The sequence below is a fragment of the Taudactylus pleione genome, unplaced genomic scaffold (genome assembly GCF_031769625.1).
Source record: "Taudactylus pleione unplaced genomic scaffold, aTauple2 ptg000173l, whole genome shotgun sequence".
Classification (NCBI taxonomy): domain Eukaryota; kingdom Metazoa; phylum Chordata; class Amphibia; order Anura; family Myobatrachidae; genus Taudactylus; species Taudactylus pleione.
In genome coordinates this window covers 6,279,334-6,301,124 of record NW_028284575.1, presented here as the reverse complement: position 1 = coordinate 6,301,124, position 21,791 = coordinate 6,279,334, and the positions used below count along the sequence as shown (strand labels likewise).

The window sequence follows — 21,791 nt, the reverse complement described above, 5'->3', positions numbered from 1 at the left end:
AAAACGGGGCGAGCTGTCGATCAACATCGACAGCCGTCCCTTTTGTAGCAAGCCCCGGAGCGAGTGCCCCGGAGCGAGTGCATTTGATCCCGTCAGTGGTAGGTAAGTATAGTACAACTAACCCTCCCTGGTGCCTAAACCTAACCTCCCCCTCCCCGCACCCTAAACCTAACCCTCCCCCTAGTGTCTAACCCTAAACCTAACCTCCCCTAACCCCCGATACTTACTGTCGGGATACTGGTGCCGGGATCCTGACGCTGTCGGGATTCCGGTGCCGGTATTCAGACTGTTGCCATCCCGCACGCCGGGATGCTGACTAAGGACCTGATGCAGACCCGCTCGCTAGATGCGATCGCTCCCCCCAAGCGTATGCAAATTCGGCTAAGTGGCAGCATGGCAGGCACTCGCTGGGAAAGGCATAAGCACACCCACTTTTGGCGAGCGATCACTTTGTCTCTATAGACTCCCTTTAGCTTATGAGGAGACGCCCACTAGCGCACGTCATCTCCAGGAAGTGTTTTAAAACATTGGTACATCGAGGGCCATCGGAAGCGATCGCAGCGCTTGTGGTTGCCTTACCCTGCCGCAAGCACTGCGAGGACTTCAGTGTAAAAAACAGGCATGTGACGTGTACTATGACGCTGCCTGTTGATTATGCACGCCTCTGAAACGGCGTAGAAACACACTGGCACACCTGCGTTCGTACATCCACTCCCCGTTATTAAGAGTCCTGCCCCCTGTTACCACCCACAAACAGCCTCTCCTGTCACTTATTACACTGGGCTGTCTTTGCTGGGCGAGCAAGCGGATTCCGATCGCTCCAAGTAGTTTGCCAATGCGCAGAACAAAGCGTACGCATGCGCGGTCGCTTATCATCGGCCGCGAGCGGCTCTAAATGAGCTCCTATATCCTGTACCATCTGCTGTGCAGGACTGCAAATTAGACAATGTGACGAACGACCCTCGTGAACGTCGGATCGGACATACACGCTATACAATGTTTACGATATATCGTTTAGATCCGCGTCAGTACGATATATCGTATAGGGTGTACCCAGCTTTAGATGTCAATTGTCAAGTCTAGCAATTAACTTACGGGATTTGCTAAATGACAGGCTCTCTCCTAGTTTAATTAGGGTGCGGACTGTTTCTTTTTTGTTTTTGTACTAGTGAATAGTACAGTATATAATATATATATTGTTTAATAATCACTTAATACAGTATTTCCAAATCTTTACGCCGCTCTGAGGGGCAGATGTACTAAGCTCTGGAAAGGGATAAATTGGAGAGTGATAAATTACCAACCACTCAGCTCCTGTAATTTTTCAAACACAGCCTGTAACATGACAGTTAGGAGCTGAGTGGCTGGTAGTTTATCACTTTCCTATTTATCACTTTCCAGAGCTTAGTACATCTCCCCCTAAGTCTGTCAGTTTGGGTACCACTGCCTTAATGGTAGAATACAGTCTTGATGCACATTGTTTTTTCACGCTTCTAAACAAACGTACACATGTATAATACAAGGCGCTCACACTGTTACGGTCTCATTTATGTACTTGCAGTGGGAATTTGTGTCGGCGTTCCGGCAGGTGCAGAGATGGGGAAGTACGGGTCCTGCCCACATCGCTGCCCTGAGAGTTATGCTGAGAGAGGGCACAGACCTAATCCTTGCCATGAACATCTATTACGGAGGCTCGGAATCCGCCTGTATGTTTGCCGACGGCGTCAGCGAGCGACTTGTCGGTAGGTACGTATCAGTGTGCCGCGAAGGTATATTTTGTGTATGGACACAAGAAAGGCCAGGCCAGAGAATAACGCCTGCCGCACGCACGCTGACGCTGTACACCTCACATCTATCGGTTCCGCAGGTGCCTGTGTAGGAGCGCTTTCCCCTTCTGCCTGTTCTCTTGTCCCATGTCTGCCTCCCTTATACCTGTCTTCTGCCATATATGGGCCTTTGTGTCCTCGTTTATACCCTCTTGTCTAGCACGTATTTCCTGACAACTGTACTTCCTCCTGCTTTGTTGTGCTCATAAAATGACCATCATAACCTGATACACGTAGGGACGTTTTTAGTTTAGATTTCCCACCGGGACATGGTGACGTCACAAGAATGCTAAGCTAACCAATCACCACTCAGGGGTCTATTTACTAAGCCTAGGAGAGAGAGAAAGTGGATGGAGATACAATACATTCAGTCAGCTCCTAACTGTCACTTTACAGGCTGTGTTTGAAAAATAACACAGAAGAGCTAGGGGTTGTTAAAGACGGGCGCACATTCACAATAAATAGATTGTATTAAAACTTGACTTTATTAGTATTAATATAAAATGTTCCAATTTACGGGAACGGTACAGTGTAATATAGAGGCTAAAAGAAGTACATACTGTATATAGACTACAAAACACACATACATGTAGGTGCATATAATTAGGAAAATGTGTACGAATAATGTATAAAAAAAAAGTAAGGTCCACTGATTAGTCTTCTGATATTATTGGCATTGTACTATAACAAAGAGTAAATCTATATAAATCACCAATTCAATGCATTTATCCACATGCATATAGATACTCTAGAGTTGGCAGCGTAATTATAGATTGAGGTATTCACTGTGTTGATCTGTTAATGGCCTGCAATTCATTTATAATATTGTTTCGCAGCAGTGATGTTACATTTTCTTTACACCTCAATGTAATATCACGGAATAAATTATATATAGAGGCGTCACCACAGTAATATTCCTCTTAGGTACAATTTCCTTTGATTCCTACTATAACAGATAATAAATCTATATGAATCACAAATTGAATGCATTTATCCACATGCATATAGATACTCAGTAATTAGCAGGGTAGTTATAGATTGAGGTATTCGCTGTTTGGATCTGTTATACCCCTTTTACACCGCAGCTAAAACCCGGGTTATTGCAGGATTAACCCGGGTAGCTCCTTAGTGTAAAAGGTGACAGGATTGGATCCACGGGTGGAGTAACCCGACAATCCAACCCAGGTAACTTGCAGGGTTTAACCCGTGAAACCCTGCAGTGTAAACGTCGCAATCCGTGTCACGATGACCTGGAGCGCGCCGCATGCCTGCCAATTGGCCGGCTTCAGTTGCTCTTGGAGATGACTTTATCTAAAAGCGTCCACATCCCTGCCGGAAGAGCCAGGTCACTGCAGATCCGGCTCCGGTGTGAACGGCGCCGACTCAGGAATATCCTGGGTTGGCGCCGGCTGAATCCCAGGTCTGATTCAGTTTGGAACCCTGCTCCAACCTCCGGGTCAGACCCGGAATTTAGGTATAAAAGCTGTAAGAGTGACCTGTTATAAATTTGTAATATTTTGTTTTGCAGTAGTGATGTTAAGTTTTCTTTACACAGCAGTGTAGCGTTCACGGAATAGATAATATATAAAGGAATCCCCACAGTAACAAGTTAACTCACTGCCGCAGACATCAAATTATCCATTATCTCCATTATATGTTATAGTGAATACTAGTTGATTAATAATTCAGGAACAGGGTCTATCATGTTTTAGGTGAAACACTGATAATACATACGGATGCTTTGAGCTCTGACGAATAATACTAAGTTACTAATAATAAATGTGTCTCCAAATTTATATACAAACTAATATACCCCTATTTTAACAGTTCGGTATATGAAAAATACAGTACAGTATACTGGGAGAAATTTAAATCATATTGTAGTGGGTATATGTGTTTGTCAGGGTGATTGTTACACTTCGGCAGGAGTCATGAACACAATATCACAACTCAATTGATACATTTGATCGAAGATATCTATTGCAACAACTGTAACCCCTCGGTGTTAGGCATAAAAGGAGATTGAACAGAGGGATATTACTGTGGGGGTGAGTCGGGCGCAGCCATGATAGAATTTGCATCCGGTCACGGCAGCCTATGTACTAAGAAATTCTAATTAAGCTATCTGTCCGTCTATGTACCTGATCATTTTCAAACGCACTGGTCACATTGCCCACTAGTTTTTTTTTGTATCCGTGCTGCAAGATTGCACCCAACCCGAGTTGGGTGCAAAAGATTGGTCTGAAACAGGCGTCTCAACTGCGTCCGGACACCATTGTATAGATCCCCTTCAGTATTTGTACCTGGAAGTGACGTGGAGTGGGGGCGGAAGTGCGGTTCCACGCCCATAAAGGCCACCAAAAGAAGATATTTGTTCGCTCGCCATGCTTCGGGCACGGTGGCTCGCTTCACGCGCCACAGGTTTATATTTCCCCTCTATGTCCACGTGGATAGTAAGGAATAACTTTGGACAGTGGGCCTGATTCAGACCCGCTCGCTCCCAGCGTAGGCAAATCCTGCGCATGCCCAGCAAGGCAGACGATCGCACGGCAAGGCATAAGCACGCCCACTATGTCTTGGCGTGCGATCACTTAGTGTATGCAGATGCCCACCAGCCATTCTTAAGAAGCCCACTTGCGCACGTCATCTCCTGGAAGTGCCTGAAAACATTGGTATATCGAGCACCATCGGATGCGATCGCAGCGCTTGAGGTTGACTATACCCTGCCGCAAGCACTGCGATCCCTTCAGTGTGAAATTCTACCAGGTGACGTGTACTATGACATTGCCTTTTAATTATGCACGCCTCTGAAATGGCCTTGTAACACTCAGGCACGCCTGCGTTCGCACCTCCACTCCCCCCGTTACTAGTGGACTGCCCCTGTTACCACCCACAAACAGCCTCTACTGTCACTCATTCAGATGGGCTGTCTATGCTGGGCGAGCGAGCCCTCCCCGACCTTTCGCAGTGGTTCGCGCACGCGCATTGTGATGCATGCGCAGATTAGAAATATCGGGCAGCTACGAGCGATCGCTTCCTAGCGAGCGGGTGTGAATTAGGCCCAGTGACTGATGACGTCAGGGTATCTCTTTCTTCAGACACCGCCATTCTGTGTAATACTCGTCCCCCCCAGTTGCCGCCCAGAAATCCACTCTTGACGTAATGTTACATTAGCTCGAGGTCTCATACAGACGTAACTACTTCAGACGCATCGTACAGCTCATGCGCACAACATATTTTTAGATTAAGACGAATGCGCAGTGGGCTCAAAATCAGGAACTGCGTCCATTTATTAAGAAAGGTCCGACTCAGAATGAGACCCACAGTGAGGTTGAATAGGCCCTTAATTTGCAGCCAATCTGAATAAAAGTTTGCTTTTCAGTCATTTAGCAAAGCACTCTTTGATTTATTTTGATGGGTTTTTTTTTTTATTGCCTAACAACATCATTTTTGGCCCTTTTGACTATTTGGTTGAAAATAAAAATAAGTTTTTCTTGATTTTATCCATATTATGTCAGATTCTGCCGTTATCTAGTATAATAGTCAGTGAAAATACGTGAAGTAGTAAATATGTATTCCGGCTGACGTAGAAGTCGTTTCTCACAGGCGCTGGAATGAAGCGATGCTTGATGAAGCTTGCAGATTACTGCTAGAAGAGATACCACTACAGGAATCGCCCCTGGTTGGGATAATGGATTACGAGAGAACTCTGACTATCAGCTTCTTATTCAAGTTCTACCTTCAAGTGTCAAAGGAACTAAAGAAAACAATCCACTTCCCACACAATGACGCCTCTGTAAGTCGTATCTTATTTGTTTGTGATTCAAAGACTAAAGCATCCCTCAGTCCAACCACAGACTGCGGATTTCAGATCTGCTTTGTCTGCTCGCTCTCCAGGCTATGGGTGTGCAGCGTTCAACATTGCAGGCGTTGCTGAGCTACAGTATGTTTATTTTACGATACCAACTGAACCCTGGTTCTCAATGTTCAGTGTGGGATTGCCAGGGGTTATGGAAGAGTTAGGGGTAAACTTACAAAGGGCGCCCTGCTTCTCGGAATCTTTGTGCAGGAAATTTAAACTGGCAATAATGATCCAAATAAAACACGCCATGTTTTGCTTTGAATAGCATTGCCGTTTAAATTTCTCGCTTAAATGCGTAGAGAAGCAGCGGCTTTTGCTAGCTACCCTTAGTAAATTTACTCCTTTGTGTGTGTTGAGGATTTCTATTCCATTTATGTTCTGCCATTACTATAAGAAGCCAGCCTTTTGAGACCACTCTCACACACTGCACAATTAGGGGCTCATTCAAAAGTGCACGCAATGTCAATGTCAACGCATTTCAGTGATTATTTGCAACTGTGCATGTGCGAAAAAGTTCTTGAAACATCAGAAATGAGGAGGCAAAGTGATGGGCGGTGACTGGGAGGGGAATCGGTATGATTTACCGCCGGACCCATGCCCGGTGGTTCTAATCCCGACAGCGGCATCCCCACAGAGGAGGAAGTCCCGATTGTCCCCAGGTAAGTATATACTAACCTATTTCTACCCCCTAACCCTAACCCTGCCTTAGGGGTGCCTAACCCAAACATCCCCCCCAGTACCTAACCCTAATCCCTCCTCTAAGTGCCTAAACCTAACCCGCCCTTCCCGCCGCCTAAACCTAAGCCCCCCGGGGGGGTGCCTAAAGCTAACCCCTCCTTCCCCTAGCCTAAACCTAACCTCCCGGGGGGGTGCCTAACCCTAAGTCCCCCCCGGGAAACCTAAACCTACCCCCCCCCCCCCGCTGCTGTCCGTACTCGGCGCCCGGCGTCCCTTCGATCGGCATGCTGGGTGTCGGGCTCCCGGCGTATGTCTAATGACAGGCGTCGGCATATTGACGTCTGTCTTTAGACCCTTTCCGGGATATGACAGTCGGGAAGCCAGCTGTCGGGATTAGGTCCGCCAGCTTCTCGACTGCATACCCTGGGAGGTGGCCTGAAATAAAGTGACCTAAGATCTGTCTCTGTGTCATGGGAGTATTGTAGGTGTGTCATGGGAGTATTGTGGGCATGTCATGGGAGTATTGTGGGCGTGTCATGGGAGTATTGTAGGCATGTCAAATACAGTGGCTGCGTTTCCAGTGATCTGATAAATCGGGTAAATCTGTAGAAACCTTTGGGGACTGCAGCTGCTGTCAGAAATGGGGGGACAGCGGGATACCGTATATGGGGATATCTGCTCTAATCCCTCCATGGTACATTTGGGGGATATTTAATATTTGTGGATACCCCCGTAAATAGGTTGTGTTCAGGGATATGCCACAAATATTATTTTATGTAGGCCTCTAAGTGTCTTCTATTAGATTTGCCTTCCCTTGGTACCTGGATATTACATGTGGGACCTCAAAGCTCTGTGTTGGGACCATTACTGGTTTCTGCATTTATAAATGTATAATTACTGTTCTGAGAGCTGTCTGTGGGTGACGGTCTCCTGCTTGCACACACCTCACACTTCTCTGATCATTAGTGTACTCTGACCTTGGACATTGGATAACACTAACTGTCCTGAACAATGATAACAGGGTAACCTTGCGTTTTGTGACAAAGGCTCAGGGGGCAAAGTGTATTACACCTTACTACTGATTACAGCAAACGCAAAATGTATCAGTATCATAATAATAATAATCCCAAGGTCCACTCGCTCCTGTTATTTCATCTTCCAATTACAATGTGAGCTGTCTTATAGGCAGCACCAGTCTTACTGTATCCATGTCTGCATTTGTTTTGTGTACCTTGCATGTCCCTGTTTTCCAGTATGTATGCATGTCCCTGTTTTCCAGTATGTATGCATGTCCCTGTTTTCCACACTGGATAGTGCTATGGAACACTGTGGTGCCTTACAGAAATCTATTATTATTATGATACTGATATTAATAAAACCTTAATTCAGTAAAGACTTTGCATGCAATACCTGCTCCTCCCTATTTTGAAGAACAACCTTTTGTCTATATTTTGTCTGTAGTAGACAGAAGAATTACAGTATATAATTTATTTATTAACCATTTCTTATATAGCACAACCTATTACGTTGCGCTTTACAATTTGAAAACTTATTAGAATAAAACTGGGTGATAACAGACAGACCTAGAGGTAGGAGGGCCCTGCTGGCAAGCTTACAATCTATATCATAGTTAGTTAGTGGCAATGTTACACTTACTGTATGACAGCTGGCTTGTATTTGATGTTCCTGATACCTGATGTCACCACCCATAACACATACTGTATACTGTAGACCTATAGACTTGTCCTTTTCCATTCTGAATGTCTTATTCCCTTGTTCAGGACATTCGATGCACAACATCCGCATCAAACGGCTATACCAACTCAACCAAAGACTTGCAACAGAGGATGTCAAATGGCTTCCATATTGACCAAGTATGTGTTCTTGTACATGTCATTAGTAATAATACAGTACATGAGTGACGTGAATACATTTTTCAACAGCTGTAAAATATATTATCTTTATTAGGATTGGCCACCCACCATTAATGTTAAGTAACCATCGATAGTCTGATGGCTATGGTGAGTGTTTCCACCATCGATGGTTAACATCGGTGGATAATCCCCCGATGATGAGTGTTGGCTCCTGCTGTGCGGGTGCCACACAGAAAAACCATCGATGGCTCAACCACCGATGGTGAAAACCATTGACCATCGCTGGCATAGCCATTGACGGTCAGTCAAACGTAGGCATGTGTAGCGACCATTGCAGGGATCTGCGTGAGCCTGCGACTGCGAATTCGGACGCAGTGGTTAGGGCTCCGGCGGCTTTCCTCCAACGGACATTCTGAACAACCATAGGGTTGCTCAGAAGACCGATGTGCAACCGATGATGCGTCTCTGTATGTACGCAAGCAGCGAATGTGAGATTCCGCTACTGGCCGCCTCACTACAAATCCCAGCGGCTGTGACCTCTGCATAGTTTCGCAGATCCTCTGCGTGCAGAATCCATTCACAGTGACAAGGTAACGCACTCCGAGCCTAATTCAGACCTGCTCGCGAGCGCTGAGCACGCGCAAGCGGGTCGATGTTGGCCCAGTGCACATGCGCATGAGGGAGCCGGCTCCGTCGTGCGCATGCGCGAGACCCGGATAGCGACGGCCAAGCCGTCGCTATGGGCCTCGCTACAAAGGGGGCGTGCTGTCGTTGATGAGTGACAGCACGCCCCCTTTGATGGGCGTGCTGGGGGCGTTGCTGCCCAGATGGAGGCGTTCCCATGGGAATGCCTACCATCTGGGGCCGGCCCCACTGACATCACAAGTGATGTCAGTGGGAGTGCTCTCGGCTCTGATAGAGCTCATGCATATAATAGAGCTATGCTCATGCATATTTGCGCAATTTAGCCACTCGTGCTTGCATGCGCCTCAATAGGAGTGACGGGTCAGGACGTGAGTGTTCTTCTAACATGCGCCGAGTACAGTAAGGGGGTGTGTGCGCAATTGCAAAAAGACGCAGACCCCTTGTTATGTGCAATACGAGGATATTAGAAGCACCATTGGTTATGTAACCTGCAGGCCAGGTGCTACTACTGTATAAGGTCTTATCGGGGAATTAGTTTTGGTAGTAGCCTTTCAGTCAGGGTTTTGTGTTCAGGTGCCGATTTAATTGTCTCTACCCAGTAACTCAGGTTTTCAAAGGTAAAAATGCTTTTAACCGTCTGCAAAGTATTGGAAAGTAAAAAAACCAAAAAAAACGCTTAAACTATTCAGTGCGTTGCCTCATTGCCCCGACCTTCGCTATCAAATTATCGTACATGCATACATACACAGCTTAATGCGTGTCTTGGGGATTATTTGGGGTATCAGGACCTCATTCAGATTTGGTCACGGGCGCTGAGCGCTCGCAACCGACTCGATGTTTTGGCCCTGCGCACGCGCAGCGGCCGCACTGCGCGTGCGCAAGCCCCGGAGCGAGAGAGAAAATCTCTCACTCCGGAGCTCACTACAAAAGGGGGGGTGATCGACAGCTTGCCCCGTTTTGTAGGCGGGGCGGGGGTGTGGCTACACAAACGGAGGCGTTCCCAAGCGAACGCCTGCCGTTTTGTGGGCGGCCGCACTGACACCAGCAGTGATGTCAGTGGGGAGCTTCCTGCTCGATCAGGACAGGAAGCTCCCTGGGGCTTGCGGTTGCCGAGACCCAACCTTTGGGTCTCTTCGCAAGCCCCGATGGTCGCGATGGTCTTGACAACCTTGGTAACCTTGGTAACCCATAGCTTAGCTAGCGACCAGGAGGCCGCACTAAAAAAAAGAAGCAGCTGCCCTCATTCAAAGAGAGCGATCGCTTCTTGCGACAGCCTCTGAATGAGGGCCTCAGTGTATTTCCTAGGTGTCACGTGGCTGTTCCCAAATTGTACTGAGACAGTAACTATAGCAGAGACAGTAGATGGCACCATGGCTGGTTTGGCCAAGTTATACAAATTCTTTTACTACAAACCCCCCCAATCCCAAGTATCTAGTACACTAGATGCAAAGTAAGATGCAAAATTGGGAATGGCACCAGGAGTGTAGCGCCATATGGTGCAAAAGACATAAGTGTATGAGGACGCGTCTGTACCCAAGGTAGCACCTGGCTCTCGGTTGCTGGGACCATGATTTATACCGTGCTTCCAGAATAATAACGGAATAACCTTTTCGGGTGACTGTTCTGTGTCCCCTTCCCAGCAGGATGAAGATCCGAGGTATCTATATGCAGACGACAGCGAGCAGCAGTCGCTGTACAAGCCAGCGCTGCAAACCATTGTGGAAGAGGAGTTTGAGGACGGAGATACGTCAGCTGTGGATGGGGAATTATTTCTGGCATTAGTGACCAGCAACAGGCATCATGCCAAGATCAAGTAAGCGGCTTTGTAATGAACGCGATGCCAGGGCACGGGGTAATGAACGAGATGCCAGGGCATGGGATAATGAACGCGATGCCAGGGCACGGGCTAATGAATACGATGCCAGGGCATGGGAGAATGAACGCGATTGCCAGGGCACGGGATAATAAACGCAATGCCAGGGCACGGAATAATGAACGCGATGCCAGGGCACGGTATAATGAATGCGATGCCAGGGCACGGTATAATGAATGCGATGCCAGGGCACGGTATAATGAATGCGATGCCAGGGCACGGGATAATGAATGCGATGACAGGGCACGGGATAATGAACGTGATGCCAGGGCACAGGATGATTGCGATGCCAAGGCACGGGCTAATGAATACGATGCCAGGGCATGGGATAATGAACGCGATTGCCAGGGCACAGGATGATTGCGATGCAAAGGCACGGGCTAATGAATACGATGCCAGGGCATGGGATAATGAACGCGATTGCCAGGGCACGGGATAATAAATGCAATGCCAGGGCACGGGATAATGAACGCGATGCCAGGGCATGGGATAATGAATGCAATGCCAGGGCCCGGGATAATGAACGAGATGCCAGGGCATGGTATAATGAACGCGATGCCAGGGCATGTATAATGAACGTGATGCCAGGGAACGGGATAATGAATGCGATGCCAATTCATGGGATAATGAACGTGATGCTAGGGCACGGGATAATGAACGTGATGCCAGGGCACGGGATAATGAACGTGATGCCAGGGCACGGGATAATGAACGCGATGCCAGGGCACGGGATAATGAATGCGATGACAGGACACGGGATAATGAACGCAATGCCAGGGCATGAGATAATGAATGCGATGCCAGGGCACGGGATAATGAACGCGATGCCAGGGCACGGGATAATGAACGCAATGCCAGGGCACGGGATAATGTACGTGATGCCAGGGCACGGGATAATGTACGTGATGCCAGGGCACGGGATAATGTACGTGATGCCAGGGCACGGGATAATGAATGCAATGCCAGGGCACGGGATAATGAATGTGATGCCAGGGTACGAGATAATGAACTAAAGCCTTATTTACATTTATAACTGCAGCAGGTTCTTGTTGTAAATGTCTTTGCATCAGAATTTAGTTTCTCCATATATCACATGGAAGCCTGATTTATACCTCTATAAGGTGTCATTCTGGGTCATTCTGTACATTATACATAATATAAAATGTGTGATGGTTATTATCATAACCTGCTAAACCCACGCGTTTCATAGTCATTCTATATTTGTATGTTTTCCATTTTCCCTGATTATCTCTCTTTTGCACCCTTTAACAAACGCTCAGCTGTCCAGGTAGTTCTCACATTTTAGGTAAAATAAGTTCTATTCAGGCTTTTCCCAGATTCAGGACGCCCCGCGGTCAAGCTCATAATCACTCCTGCCATGGACAGTATAGTATGTAAAGTCACAAGGGAAATGAATTAAACTAATGGGGTTTTATTACAACTATATTACATTATAGCTATACTGGTGTTGTGGTTGTAGGTTGTGTACAGGTTTAAGAATTTGCCTATAGAGCTGCAGCTTACTGAGGGGGAGATGTATCAAGAGACACAGGGGTCTATGTGCTAAGCAGTGTTAGGAGACAGAGTGAAAAGTGATAAGAAAGTGATAAGGTACCAGCCAATCAGCTCCCAACTGTCATTTTTCCAACACAGCCTGTGAGATGACAGTTGGGAGCTGATTGGCTGGCACCTTATCACTTTCTTATCACTTTTCACTCTGTCTCCTAACACTGCTTAGTAGACCCCTTAGAGAGAGAGAGAGAGAGAGAGAGAGAGAGAGAGAGAGAGAGAGAGAGAGAGAGAGAGAGTGGGGGGGGCGGGGGAGAAGTGGCCCAAAGCAGCCAATCAGCTTCTAATTGTCATTTTTCAATGACTGTGCTAGATATATGACAGGTGAAAACTGATTGTTGGCCACAATCGTAGCGAGAAGCCTGTGCAATATTAGCACTGGATTGTAAGCTCCCTGGGTTTCATTTGCATAATAAGTTATTACTACAGCTGCAGTTTGTTACTAGCCTGGATACTTCTATATCCATTGTGCAGCAGTATCATACTGACCCTGGCTTACAGGAAGAAGGACTGAAAGCAGAGTGTTATTTACATTGTCTGCTTCAGGGACTTGCTTATCTGTCTGTCCGCAGATCCATAAAGACAGAGGAAGCACTGAGAGTACCCGGGGTGATCGATGTGGTGACTTCTGCCGACGTTCCCGGATTAAACAACCCAGAATTACTTGTAGAACATGAGGTACTGTTGTTAGTCCATCAGGGAACACAACTTATTGCAGTACATCCATGGCCATTTATAATATACCTGTCTGCTCTTATTAGGTGACATACATTGGGCAGGCAATATGTGCAGTTGTAGCAAATACCCAGAATCACGCTAATCTGGCAGCGTCACGTGTCCGAGTAACCTATGAAGACCTAGAGCCCGTCTGTCTTTCTATTCAGGTAAGGAGACTGGACATGAGTACTGATATCACCCAACTGTACGTTAGATTTATACTTTCTTAAAATTCAATATATATAGCTGATGTGTAAGTTATATGGGACTAATCAGGGCCGCAACTAGGGGGGGGGGCTGGAGGTGCATGTGCACCGCTGTACCCGGTGCCAGTGACCTCCAGCCCGGCGCTGCAGAGAGGCTCCAAGCCAGACGTCCGCTGGTAATATTTATTACCAGCGGGCGCCCGGCTCTTCCTCTGCAGCAACGCGGTGTAGCCGGAGACTGGAGTTCTCTCCCGAACTCCAGCTTCCGGCTCTCCCCGAGGAGCAGCCGGCGGACCGGACGTGGCGCTGGATGCACTACAGGGGTATGGGCATTACCACAGGGACATTATTACAGGGGCATGGGCATTACACAGGGACATTACTATGGGGGCATGGGCATTACCACAGCGGCATTACTATGGGGGCACGGGCATTACCACAGGGGCATTACTACAGGGGCATGGGCATTACCACAGGGACATTACTATGGGGGCATGGGCATTATCACAGGGGCATTACTACGGGGGGCATGGGCATTACCACAGGGACATTACTATGGGGGCATGGGCATTACCACAGCGGCATTACTATGGGGGCACGGGCATTACCACAGGGGCATTACTATGGGGGTATGGGCATTACCACAGGGGCATTACTATGGGGGCATGGGCATAACGACAGGGGCATTACTATTACCACAGGGGCATTATTATGGGGGCATGGGCATTACCACAGGGGCATTACCATGGGGGCATGGGCATTACCACAGGGGCATTATAATGGGGACATGGGCATTACCACAGGGGACATTACTCTAGGGGCACTGCTGCAGGGGTGATTACCAGGGGGGCGCCAAGTGTGACTCCTCCTACTCCCAGGCATGGTATATAGTGTGACTCCTCCTACTCCCAGGCATGGTTTATAGTCTGACTACTCCTACTCCCAGGGATGCTATATAGTGTGACTCCTCCTAATCCCAGGGATGTTATATAGTGTGACTCCTCCTACTCCCAGGCATGGTTTATAGTGTGACTCCTCCTACTCCCAGGCATGATAGTGTGACTCCTCCTACTCCCAGGCATGATAGTGTGACTCCTCCTACTCCCAGGCATGGTATATAGTGTGACTCCTCCTACTCCCAGGCATGGTATATAGTGTGACTCCTCCTAATCCCAGGGATGTTATATAGTGTGACTCCTCCTACTCCCAGGCATGGTATATAGTGTGACTCCTCCTACTCCCAGGGATGGTATGTAGTGTGACTCCTCCTATTCCCAGGGATGGTATATAGTGTGACTCCTCCTACTTCCAGGGTTAGTATATAGTGTGACTCCTCCTACTCCCAGGGATGGTATATAGTGTGACTCCTCCTACTCCCAGGCATGGTTTATAGTCTGACTACTCCTACTCCCAGGGATACTATATAGTGTGACTCCTCCTAATCCCAGGGATGTTATATAGTGTGACTCCTCCTACTCCCAGGCATGATAGTGTGACTCCTCCTACTCCCAGGCATGGTATATAGTGTGACTCCTCCTAATCCCAGGGATGTTATATAGTGTGACTCCTCCTACTCCCAGGCATGGTATATAGTGTGACTCCTCCTACTCCCAGGGATGGTATGTAGTGTGACTCCTCCTAGTCCCATGGATGGTATATAGTGTGACTCCTCCTAGTCCCATGGATGGTATATAGTGTGACTCCTCCTACTCCCAGGGATGGTATAATGTGACTCCTCCTACTTCCAGGCATGGTATATAGTGTGACTCCTCCTACTCCCAGAGATGGTATATAGTGTGACTCCTAATACTCCCAGGGATGGTATATAGTGTGACTCCTCCTACACCACCAGATGGTATGTAGTGTGACTCCTCCTATTCCCAGGGATGGTATATAATGTAACTCCTCCTACTCCCAGGGATGGTATATAGTGTGACTCCTCCTACTCCCAGGGATGGTATATAGAGTGACTCCTCCTCCTAAGGATGGTATATAGTATGACTCCTCCTGCTCCCCTGGATGGTGTATATAGTGTGACTCCTCCTACATACCGGGTGGTAAATAGTGACTCCTCCCACTCCCTAGAAGGAATATAGTGTGACTCCTCCTACTCCCCCTGGAAGGCATATAGTGTGACTCCTCACGCTCCCCAGAAGGTATATAGTGTGACTCCTCCCACTCTCCAGAAGATATATACTGTAGTGTGACTAGCTGGCAATTGGGGAAGCGGTTCAACTGTATGGAAACAATAACTAACCGCTAATAACAGTTTTAGAAGCTTGTAGCCAATTTGAATGTCAACAAGCCCCATAGGGGCGGAAAGGGCTGCCGCAACAGTCATTTCACTTTCGGGGCTAAATGTAATAGCCTCCGATCTTCAGCCACTGCGTGGATTTTTGCAAGTGTCCCCGTACTTTTAAAGAGGCAATCATTTTAAATGCTAAACCAGCTTGGTCTAGCTTTTAAAATGATTGCCACTTTAAAAATACGGGGAGACTCGCATAAATCCCAGCAGCCGTGAAGATCGGAGACTATTACATTTAGCCCCAGGTCTTTTTTTTTTTGAACACTGTTTGTAAATTAAAATGTCTCTGTGGCTTTTAGGATGCCATAAAACATAATTCATTCTTTGAGCCAACGAGAACATTGGAATATGGAAATGTGGACGAAGCTTTCAAAAGTGTGGATCACATTCTGGAAGGTAACTATACCTTAATATCACACAAATATAAATGAATCATTTTATCTGTCTGTATGCCTATTGATATCTAAACAAAGAAACTGCCAATAATTTCTGTCCTAGTTTGTATATAGTGTGACTCCTCCTACTCCCAGGGATGGTGTATAGTGTGACGACTCCTACTCCCAGGGATGGTATATAGTGTGACTCCTCCTACTCCCAGGGATGGTGTATAGTGTGACTCCTCCTACTCCCAGGGATGGTATATAGTGTGACTCCTCCTACTCCCAGGCATGGTATATAGTGTGACTCCTCCTACTCCCAGGGATGGTATATAGTGTGACTCCTCCTACTCCCAGGGATGGTGTATAGTGTGACTCCTCCTACTCCCAGGGATGGTATATAGTGTGACTCCTCCTACTCCCAGGGATGGTATAGTGTGACTACTCCTACTCCCAGGGATACTATATAGTGTGACTCCTCCTAATCCCAGGGATGTTATATAGTGTGACTCCTCCTACTCCCAGGCATGATAGTGTGACTCCTCCTACTCCCAGGGATGGTATATAGTGTGACTCCTCCTACTCCCAGGGATGGTATACAGTGTGACTCCTCCTACTCCCAGGGATGTTATATAGTGTGACTCCTCCTACTCCCAGGCATGGTATATAGTGTGACTCCTCCTACTCCCAGGCATGTATAGTGTGACTCCTCCTACTCCCAGGGATGGTATATAGTGTGACTCCTCCTACTCCCAGGCATGGTATATAGTGTGACTCCTCCTACTCCCAGGGATGGTATATAGTGTGACTCCTCCTACTCCCAGGGATGGTGTATAGTGTGACTCCTCCTACTCCCAGGGATGGTATATAGTGTGACTCCTCCTACTCCCAGGGATGGTATAGTGTGACTACTCCTACTCCCAGGGATACTATATAGTGTGACTCCTCCTAATCCCAGGGATGTTATATAGTGTGACTCCTCCTACTCCCAGGCATGATAGTGTGACTCCTCCTACTCCCAGGGATGGTATATAGTGTGACTCCTCCTACTCCCAGGGATGGTATACAGTGTGACTCCTCCTACTCCCAGGGATGTTATATAGTGTGACTCCTCCTACTCCCAGGCATGGTATATAGTGTGACTCCTCCTACTCCCAGGCATGGTATATAGTGTGACTCCTCCTACTCCCAGGGATGGTGTATAGTGTGACTCCTCCTACTCCCAGGGATGGTGTATAGTGTGACTCCTCCTACTCCCAGGGATGGTATACAGTGTGACTCCTCCTACTCCCAGGGATGGTATACAGTGTGACTCCTCCTACTCCCAGGGATGGTATACAGTGTGACTCCTCCTACTCCCAGGGATGTTATATAGTGTGACTCCTCCTACTCCCAGGCATGGTATATAGTGTGACTCCTCCTACTCCCAGGCATGGTATATAGTGTGACTCCTCCTACTCCCTAGCATGGTATGTAGTGTGACTCCTAATCCCAGGAATGGTATATAGTGTGACTCCTCCTAATCCCAGGGATGGTATATAGTGTGACTCCTCCTAATCCCAGGGATGGTATATAGTGTGACTCCTCCTACTCCCAAGGATGGGATATAGTGTGACTCCTCCTACTCCCAGGGATGGAATATAGTGTGACTCCTCCTACTCCCAGGCATGGTATATAGTGTGACTCCTCCTACTCCCAGGCATGATATATAGTGACTCCTCCTACTCCCTGGGATGGGAGATAGTGTGACTCCTCCTACTCCCAGGCATGGTTTATAGTGTGACTACTCCTACTCCCAGGGATGCTATATAGTGTGACTCCTCCTAATCCCAGGGATGTTATATAGTGTGACTCCTCCTACTTCCAGGCATGATAGTGTGACTCCTCCTACTACCAGGCATGGTATATAGTGTGACTCCTCCTACTACCAGGCATGGTATATAGTGTGACTCCTAATCCCAGGGATGTTATATAGTGTGACTCCTCCTACTCCCAGGCATGGTATATCGTGTGACTCCTCCTACTCCCAGGCATGGTATATCGTGTGACTCCTCCTAATCCCAGGGATGTTATATAGTGTGACTCCTCCTACTCCCAGGCATGGTATATAGTGTGACTCCTCCTACTCCCAGGCATGGTATATAGTGTGACTCCTCCTACTCCCAGGCATGGTATATAGTGTGACTCCTCCTACTCCCAGGGATTGTATATAGTGTGACTCCTCCTACTCCCAGGCATGGTATATAGTGTGACTCCTCCTAATCCCAGGGATGGTATATAGTGTGACTCCTCCTACTCCCAGGCATGGTATATAGTGTGACTCCTCCTACTCCCAGGCATGGTATATAGTGTGACTCCTCCTACTCCCAGGCATGGTATATAGTGTGACTCCTCCTAATCCCAGGGATGTTATATAGTGTGACTCCTCCTAATCCCAGGGATGTTATATAGTGTGACTCCTCCTACTCCCAGGGATGTTATATAGTGTGACTCCTCCTACTCCCAGGCATGGTTTATAGTGTGACTCCTCCTACTCCCAGGGATGGTATATAGTGTGACTCCTCCTACTCCCAGGCATGGTTTATATTGTGACTACTCCTACTCCCAGGGATGCTATATAGTGTGACTCCTCCTACTCCCAGGGATGTTATATTGTTATATAGTGTGACTCCTCCTACTCCCAGGGATGTTATATAGTGTGACTCCTCCTACTCCCAGGCATGGTATATAGTGTGACCTCCTACTCCCAGGCATGGTATATAGTGTGACTCCTCCTACTCCCAGGCATGATAGTGTGACTCCTCCTACTCCCAGGCATGGTTTATAGTGTGACTCCTCCTACTCCCAGGGATGGTTTATAGTGTGACTCCTCCTACTCCCAGAGATGTTATATAGTGTGACTCCTCCTACTCCCAGGCATGGTATATAGTGTGACTCCTCCTACTCCCAGGCATGGTATATAGTGTGACTCCTCCTACTCCCAGGCATAGTATATAGTGTGACTCCTCCTACTCCCCTGGAAATTAATGGATTTTGCAATAACTTAGGGGCTGATTCAGCAAGGATCACTATTCTGGTTACATGCACGCAACGCAGTTGCAAATACCAGCGGTTATATGTTTGCATTTGCATTGCGATCGCAGCCTGACATAAGGACGCCCACATCCCCTTACTCACATCTGTATACTTGGCCAACGTAGCGAAATAATCAGTAACTTTGAGTAACATCAGACCCATACGCACAGGTAAGGCAGGTCAGACCTCACTCAGGAATTGCTTACTTCAGCGCACGCTATGAGGCCTCAGGTGTCTGATATCGCAGTGGCTAATTTATGCATGCCCATGCAATGGTGTTGAAACGCACTGGCACGCCTGATTTCGCCCGACCACCCCCCCCCACCGTCACCACCAACAAACAGCACTTCCTGTCAATCACTCTGCCATGGGTCTGCGTAGCCTCTGTGATTGGAGTCCCGATCGCAGCGGCTAGTTCGTGCTCTGCGATGCATACGCAGTATGCAACAATCGGTCGATTGCGTGTGTATATGCAACTGCGTTCCTTCCTGAATCACGCCCTCAGTTCCTTAATCTCTCATAAACTATGACGTAATGTCCTGGGACAAAATGTATTTTCCATAAGATGCATTCTATTTTAAAGTCCCCTTTGAGTGCCTTCTTTCTAATAATATATATATATATATATATATATATATATATATATATAATCAATCCAATTGGCTGCACTCACTTAACGGAGTGTATAGTCCAGGGTGCCCCATTCAAAGACAATAAATTCCAGGATACAATGAATGAAATTGGGCCCTCACCATTCAGTAGAAAATTATTTCATTACTCACGGATCACATAACAAAGTCGACGTTTCGGTCCCAAAAGGACCTTTGTGGTGGCAAATCTGTCTTGAGAAAGGTCCTTTTGGGACCGAAACGTCGACTTTGTTATGTGATCCGTGAGTAATTAAATAATTTTCTACTGAATGGTGAGGGCCCAATTTCGTTTAATATCTATCTATCTATCTATCTATCTATCTATCTATATATATATATATATATATATATATATTACACACACACACACACATATATTATATCCACCCCCAGTTCCTGAACCTATTTTTTTCAGAAAATACCCCTGCTTAGGTGTACGTGGGTTGAGGCTGCTGGTAGTTTGCTGAGGACTGAGGTTACAGGTAGTAGGCTAAGAATTGAGGTTGCTGGTAGTGGGCTAAGAGTTGAGGTTGCTGGTAGTGGGCTGAGGTTGCTGGTAGTGGGCTGAGGTTGATGGTAATGAGCTGAAATTTATGGTAGTGGGCTAAGGTTGCTGGTAGAGGGCTGAGGTTGCTGGCTGTGAGCTGTGGTTGCTGTCAGTGGGCTGAGCGCTGTGGTTGCTGTCAGTGGGCTGAGCGCTGTGGTTGCTGTCGATGGGCTGAGCGCTGTGGTTGCTGTCGGTGGTCTGAGCGCTGTGGTTGCTGTCGGTGGTCTGAGTGCTGTGGTTGCTGTCGGTGGTCTGAGCGCTGTGGTTGCTGTCGGTGGTCTGAGCGCTGCGGTTGCTGTCGGTGGGCTGAGCGCTGCGGTTGCTGTGCAGTGGGCTGAGCGCTGCGGTTGCTGTCGGTGTCCTGAGCGCTGTGATTGCTGTCCGTGGGCTGAGCGCTGTGGTTGCTGACAGTGGGCTGAGCGCTGTGGTTGCTGTCGGTGGTCTGAGCGCTGTGGTTGCTGTCGGTGGTCTGAGCGCTGTGGTTGCTGTCGGTGGTCTGAGCGCTGTGGTTGCTGTCGGTGGGCTGAGCGCTGCGGTTGCTGTGCAGTGGGCTGAGCGCTGCGGTTGCTGTCGGTGTCCTGAGCGCTGTGATTGCTGTCCGTGGGCTGAGCGCTGTGGTTGCTGACAGTGGGCTGAGCGCTGTGGTTGCTGTCAGTGGGCTGAGCGCTGTGGTTGCTGTCAGTGGGCTGAGCGCTGTGGCTGCTGTCAGTGGGCTGAGCGCTGTGGTGGCTGCTGGCAGTGGGCTGAGCGCTGTGGCTGCTGGCAGTGGGCTGAGCGCTGTGGTTGCTGTCGGTGGTCTGAGCGCTGTGGTTGCTGTCGGTGGTCTGAGCGCTGCGGTTGCTGTGCAGTGGGCTGAGCGCTGCGGTTGCTGTGCAGTGGGCTGAGCGCTGTGGTTGCTGTCGGTGTCCTGAGCGCTGTGATTGCTGTCGGTGGTCTGAGCGCTGTGGTTGCTGTCGGTGGTCTGAGCGCTGTGGTTGCTGTCGGTGGGCTGAGCGCTGCGGTTGCTGTGCAGTGGGCTGAGCGCTGCGGTTGCTGTCGGTGTCCTGAGCGCTGCGGTTGCTGTCCGTGGGCTGAGCGCTGTGGTTGCTGACAGTGGGCTGAGCGCTGTGGTTGCTGTCAGTGGGCTGAGCGCTGTGGCTGCTGTCAGTGGGCTGAGCGCTGTGGCTGCTGGCAGTGGGCTGAGCGCTGTGGCTGCTGTCAGTGGGCTGAGCACTGTGGCTGCTGGCAGTGGGCTGAGCGCTGTGGCTGCTGGCAGTGGGCTGAGCGCTGTGGTTGCTGGCAGTGGGCTGAGCGCTGTGGTTGCTGTCAGTGGGCTGAGCGCTGTGGCTGCTGGTTGTGGGCTGATGGGTTGATGTTGATAGTAGTGGGCTAAGGTTGATAGTAGTGGGCTAAGAGCTGAGGATGCTGATAGTGGGCTAAGGTTAATGGTAATGAGCTGAGGTTGCAGGTAGAGGGCTGAGCGCTGTGGTTGTTGGCAGTAGGTTGGTGGTAGTGGGCTGAGTGCTGAGGTTGCTGGTAGTGAGCTGAGGTTGACAGCAGTGGGCTACGAGCTGAGGTTGTTGGCAGTGGGCTGAGTTTTATGGTAGA

General features: G+C 48.3%; 1 protein-coding gene across 3 annotated transcripts in view; it reads left to right on the top strand.

Moving 5' to 3' along the window:
• The window catches only part of LOC148521210 (aldehyde oxidase 2-like), a 130,111-nt gene that overhangs the window by 57,470 nt on the left and 50,850 nt on the right, over positions 1-21,791 (top strand). For 2 of the 3 annotated variants that reach the window (XM_088475520.1, XM_088475521.1), the window contains exons 7-13: positions 1,562-1,746; positions 5,433-5,622; positions 8,148-8,240; positions 10,526-10,698; positions 12,900-13,005; positions 13,089-13,211; positions 15,855-15,951. In XM_088475520.1, the coding sequence (XP_088331646.1) occupies positions 1,562-1,746; positions 5,433-5,622; positions 8,148-8,240; positions 10,526-10,698; positions 12,900-13,005; positions 13,089-13,211; positions 15,855-15,951 (967 nt within the window). The remainder of the gene's footprint in view (positions 1-1,561; positions 1,747-5,432; positions 5,623-8,147; positions 8,241-10,525; positions 10,699-12,899; positions 13,006-13,088; positions 13,212-15,854; positions 15,952-21,791) is intronic. The other variant, XM_088475522.1, reaches the window with a different exon arrangement.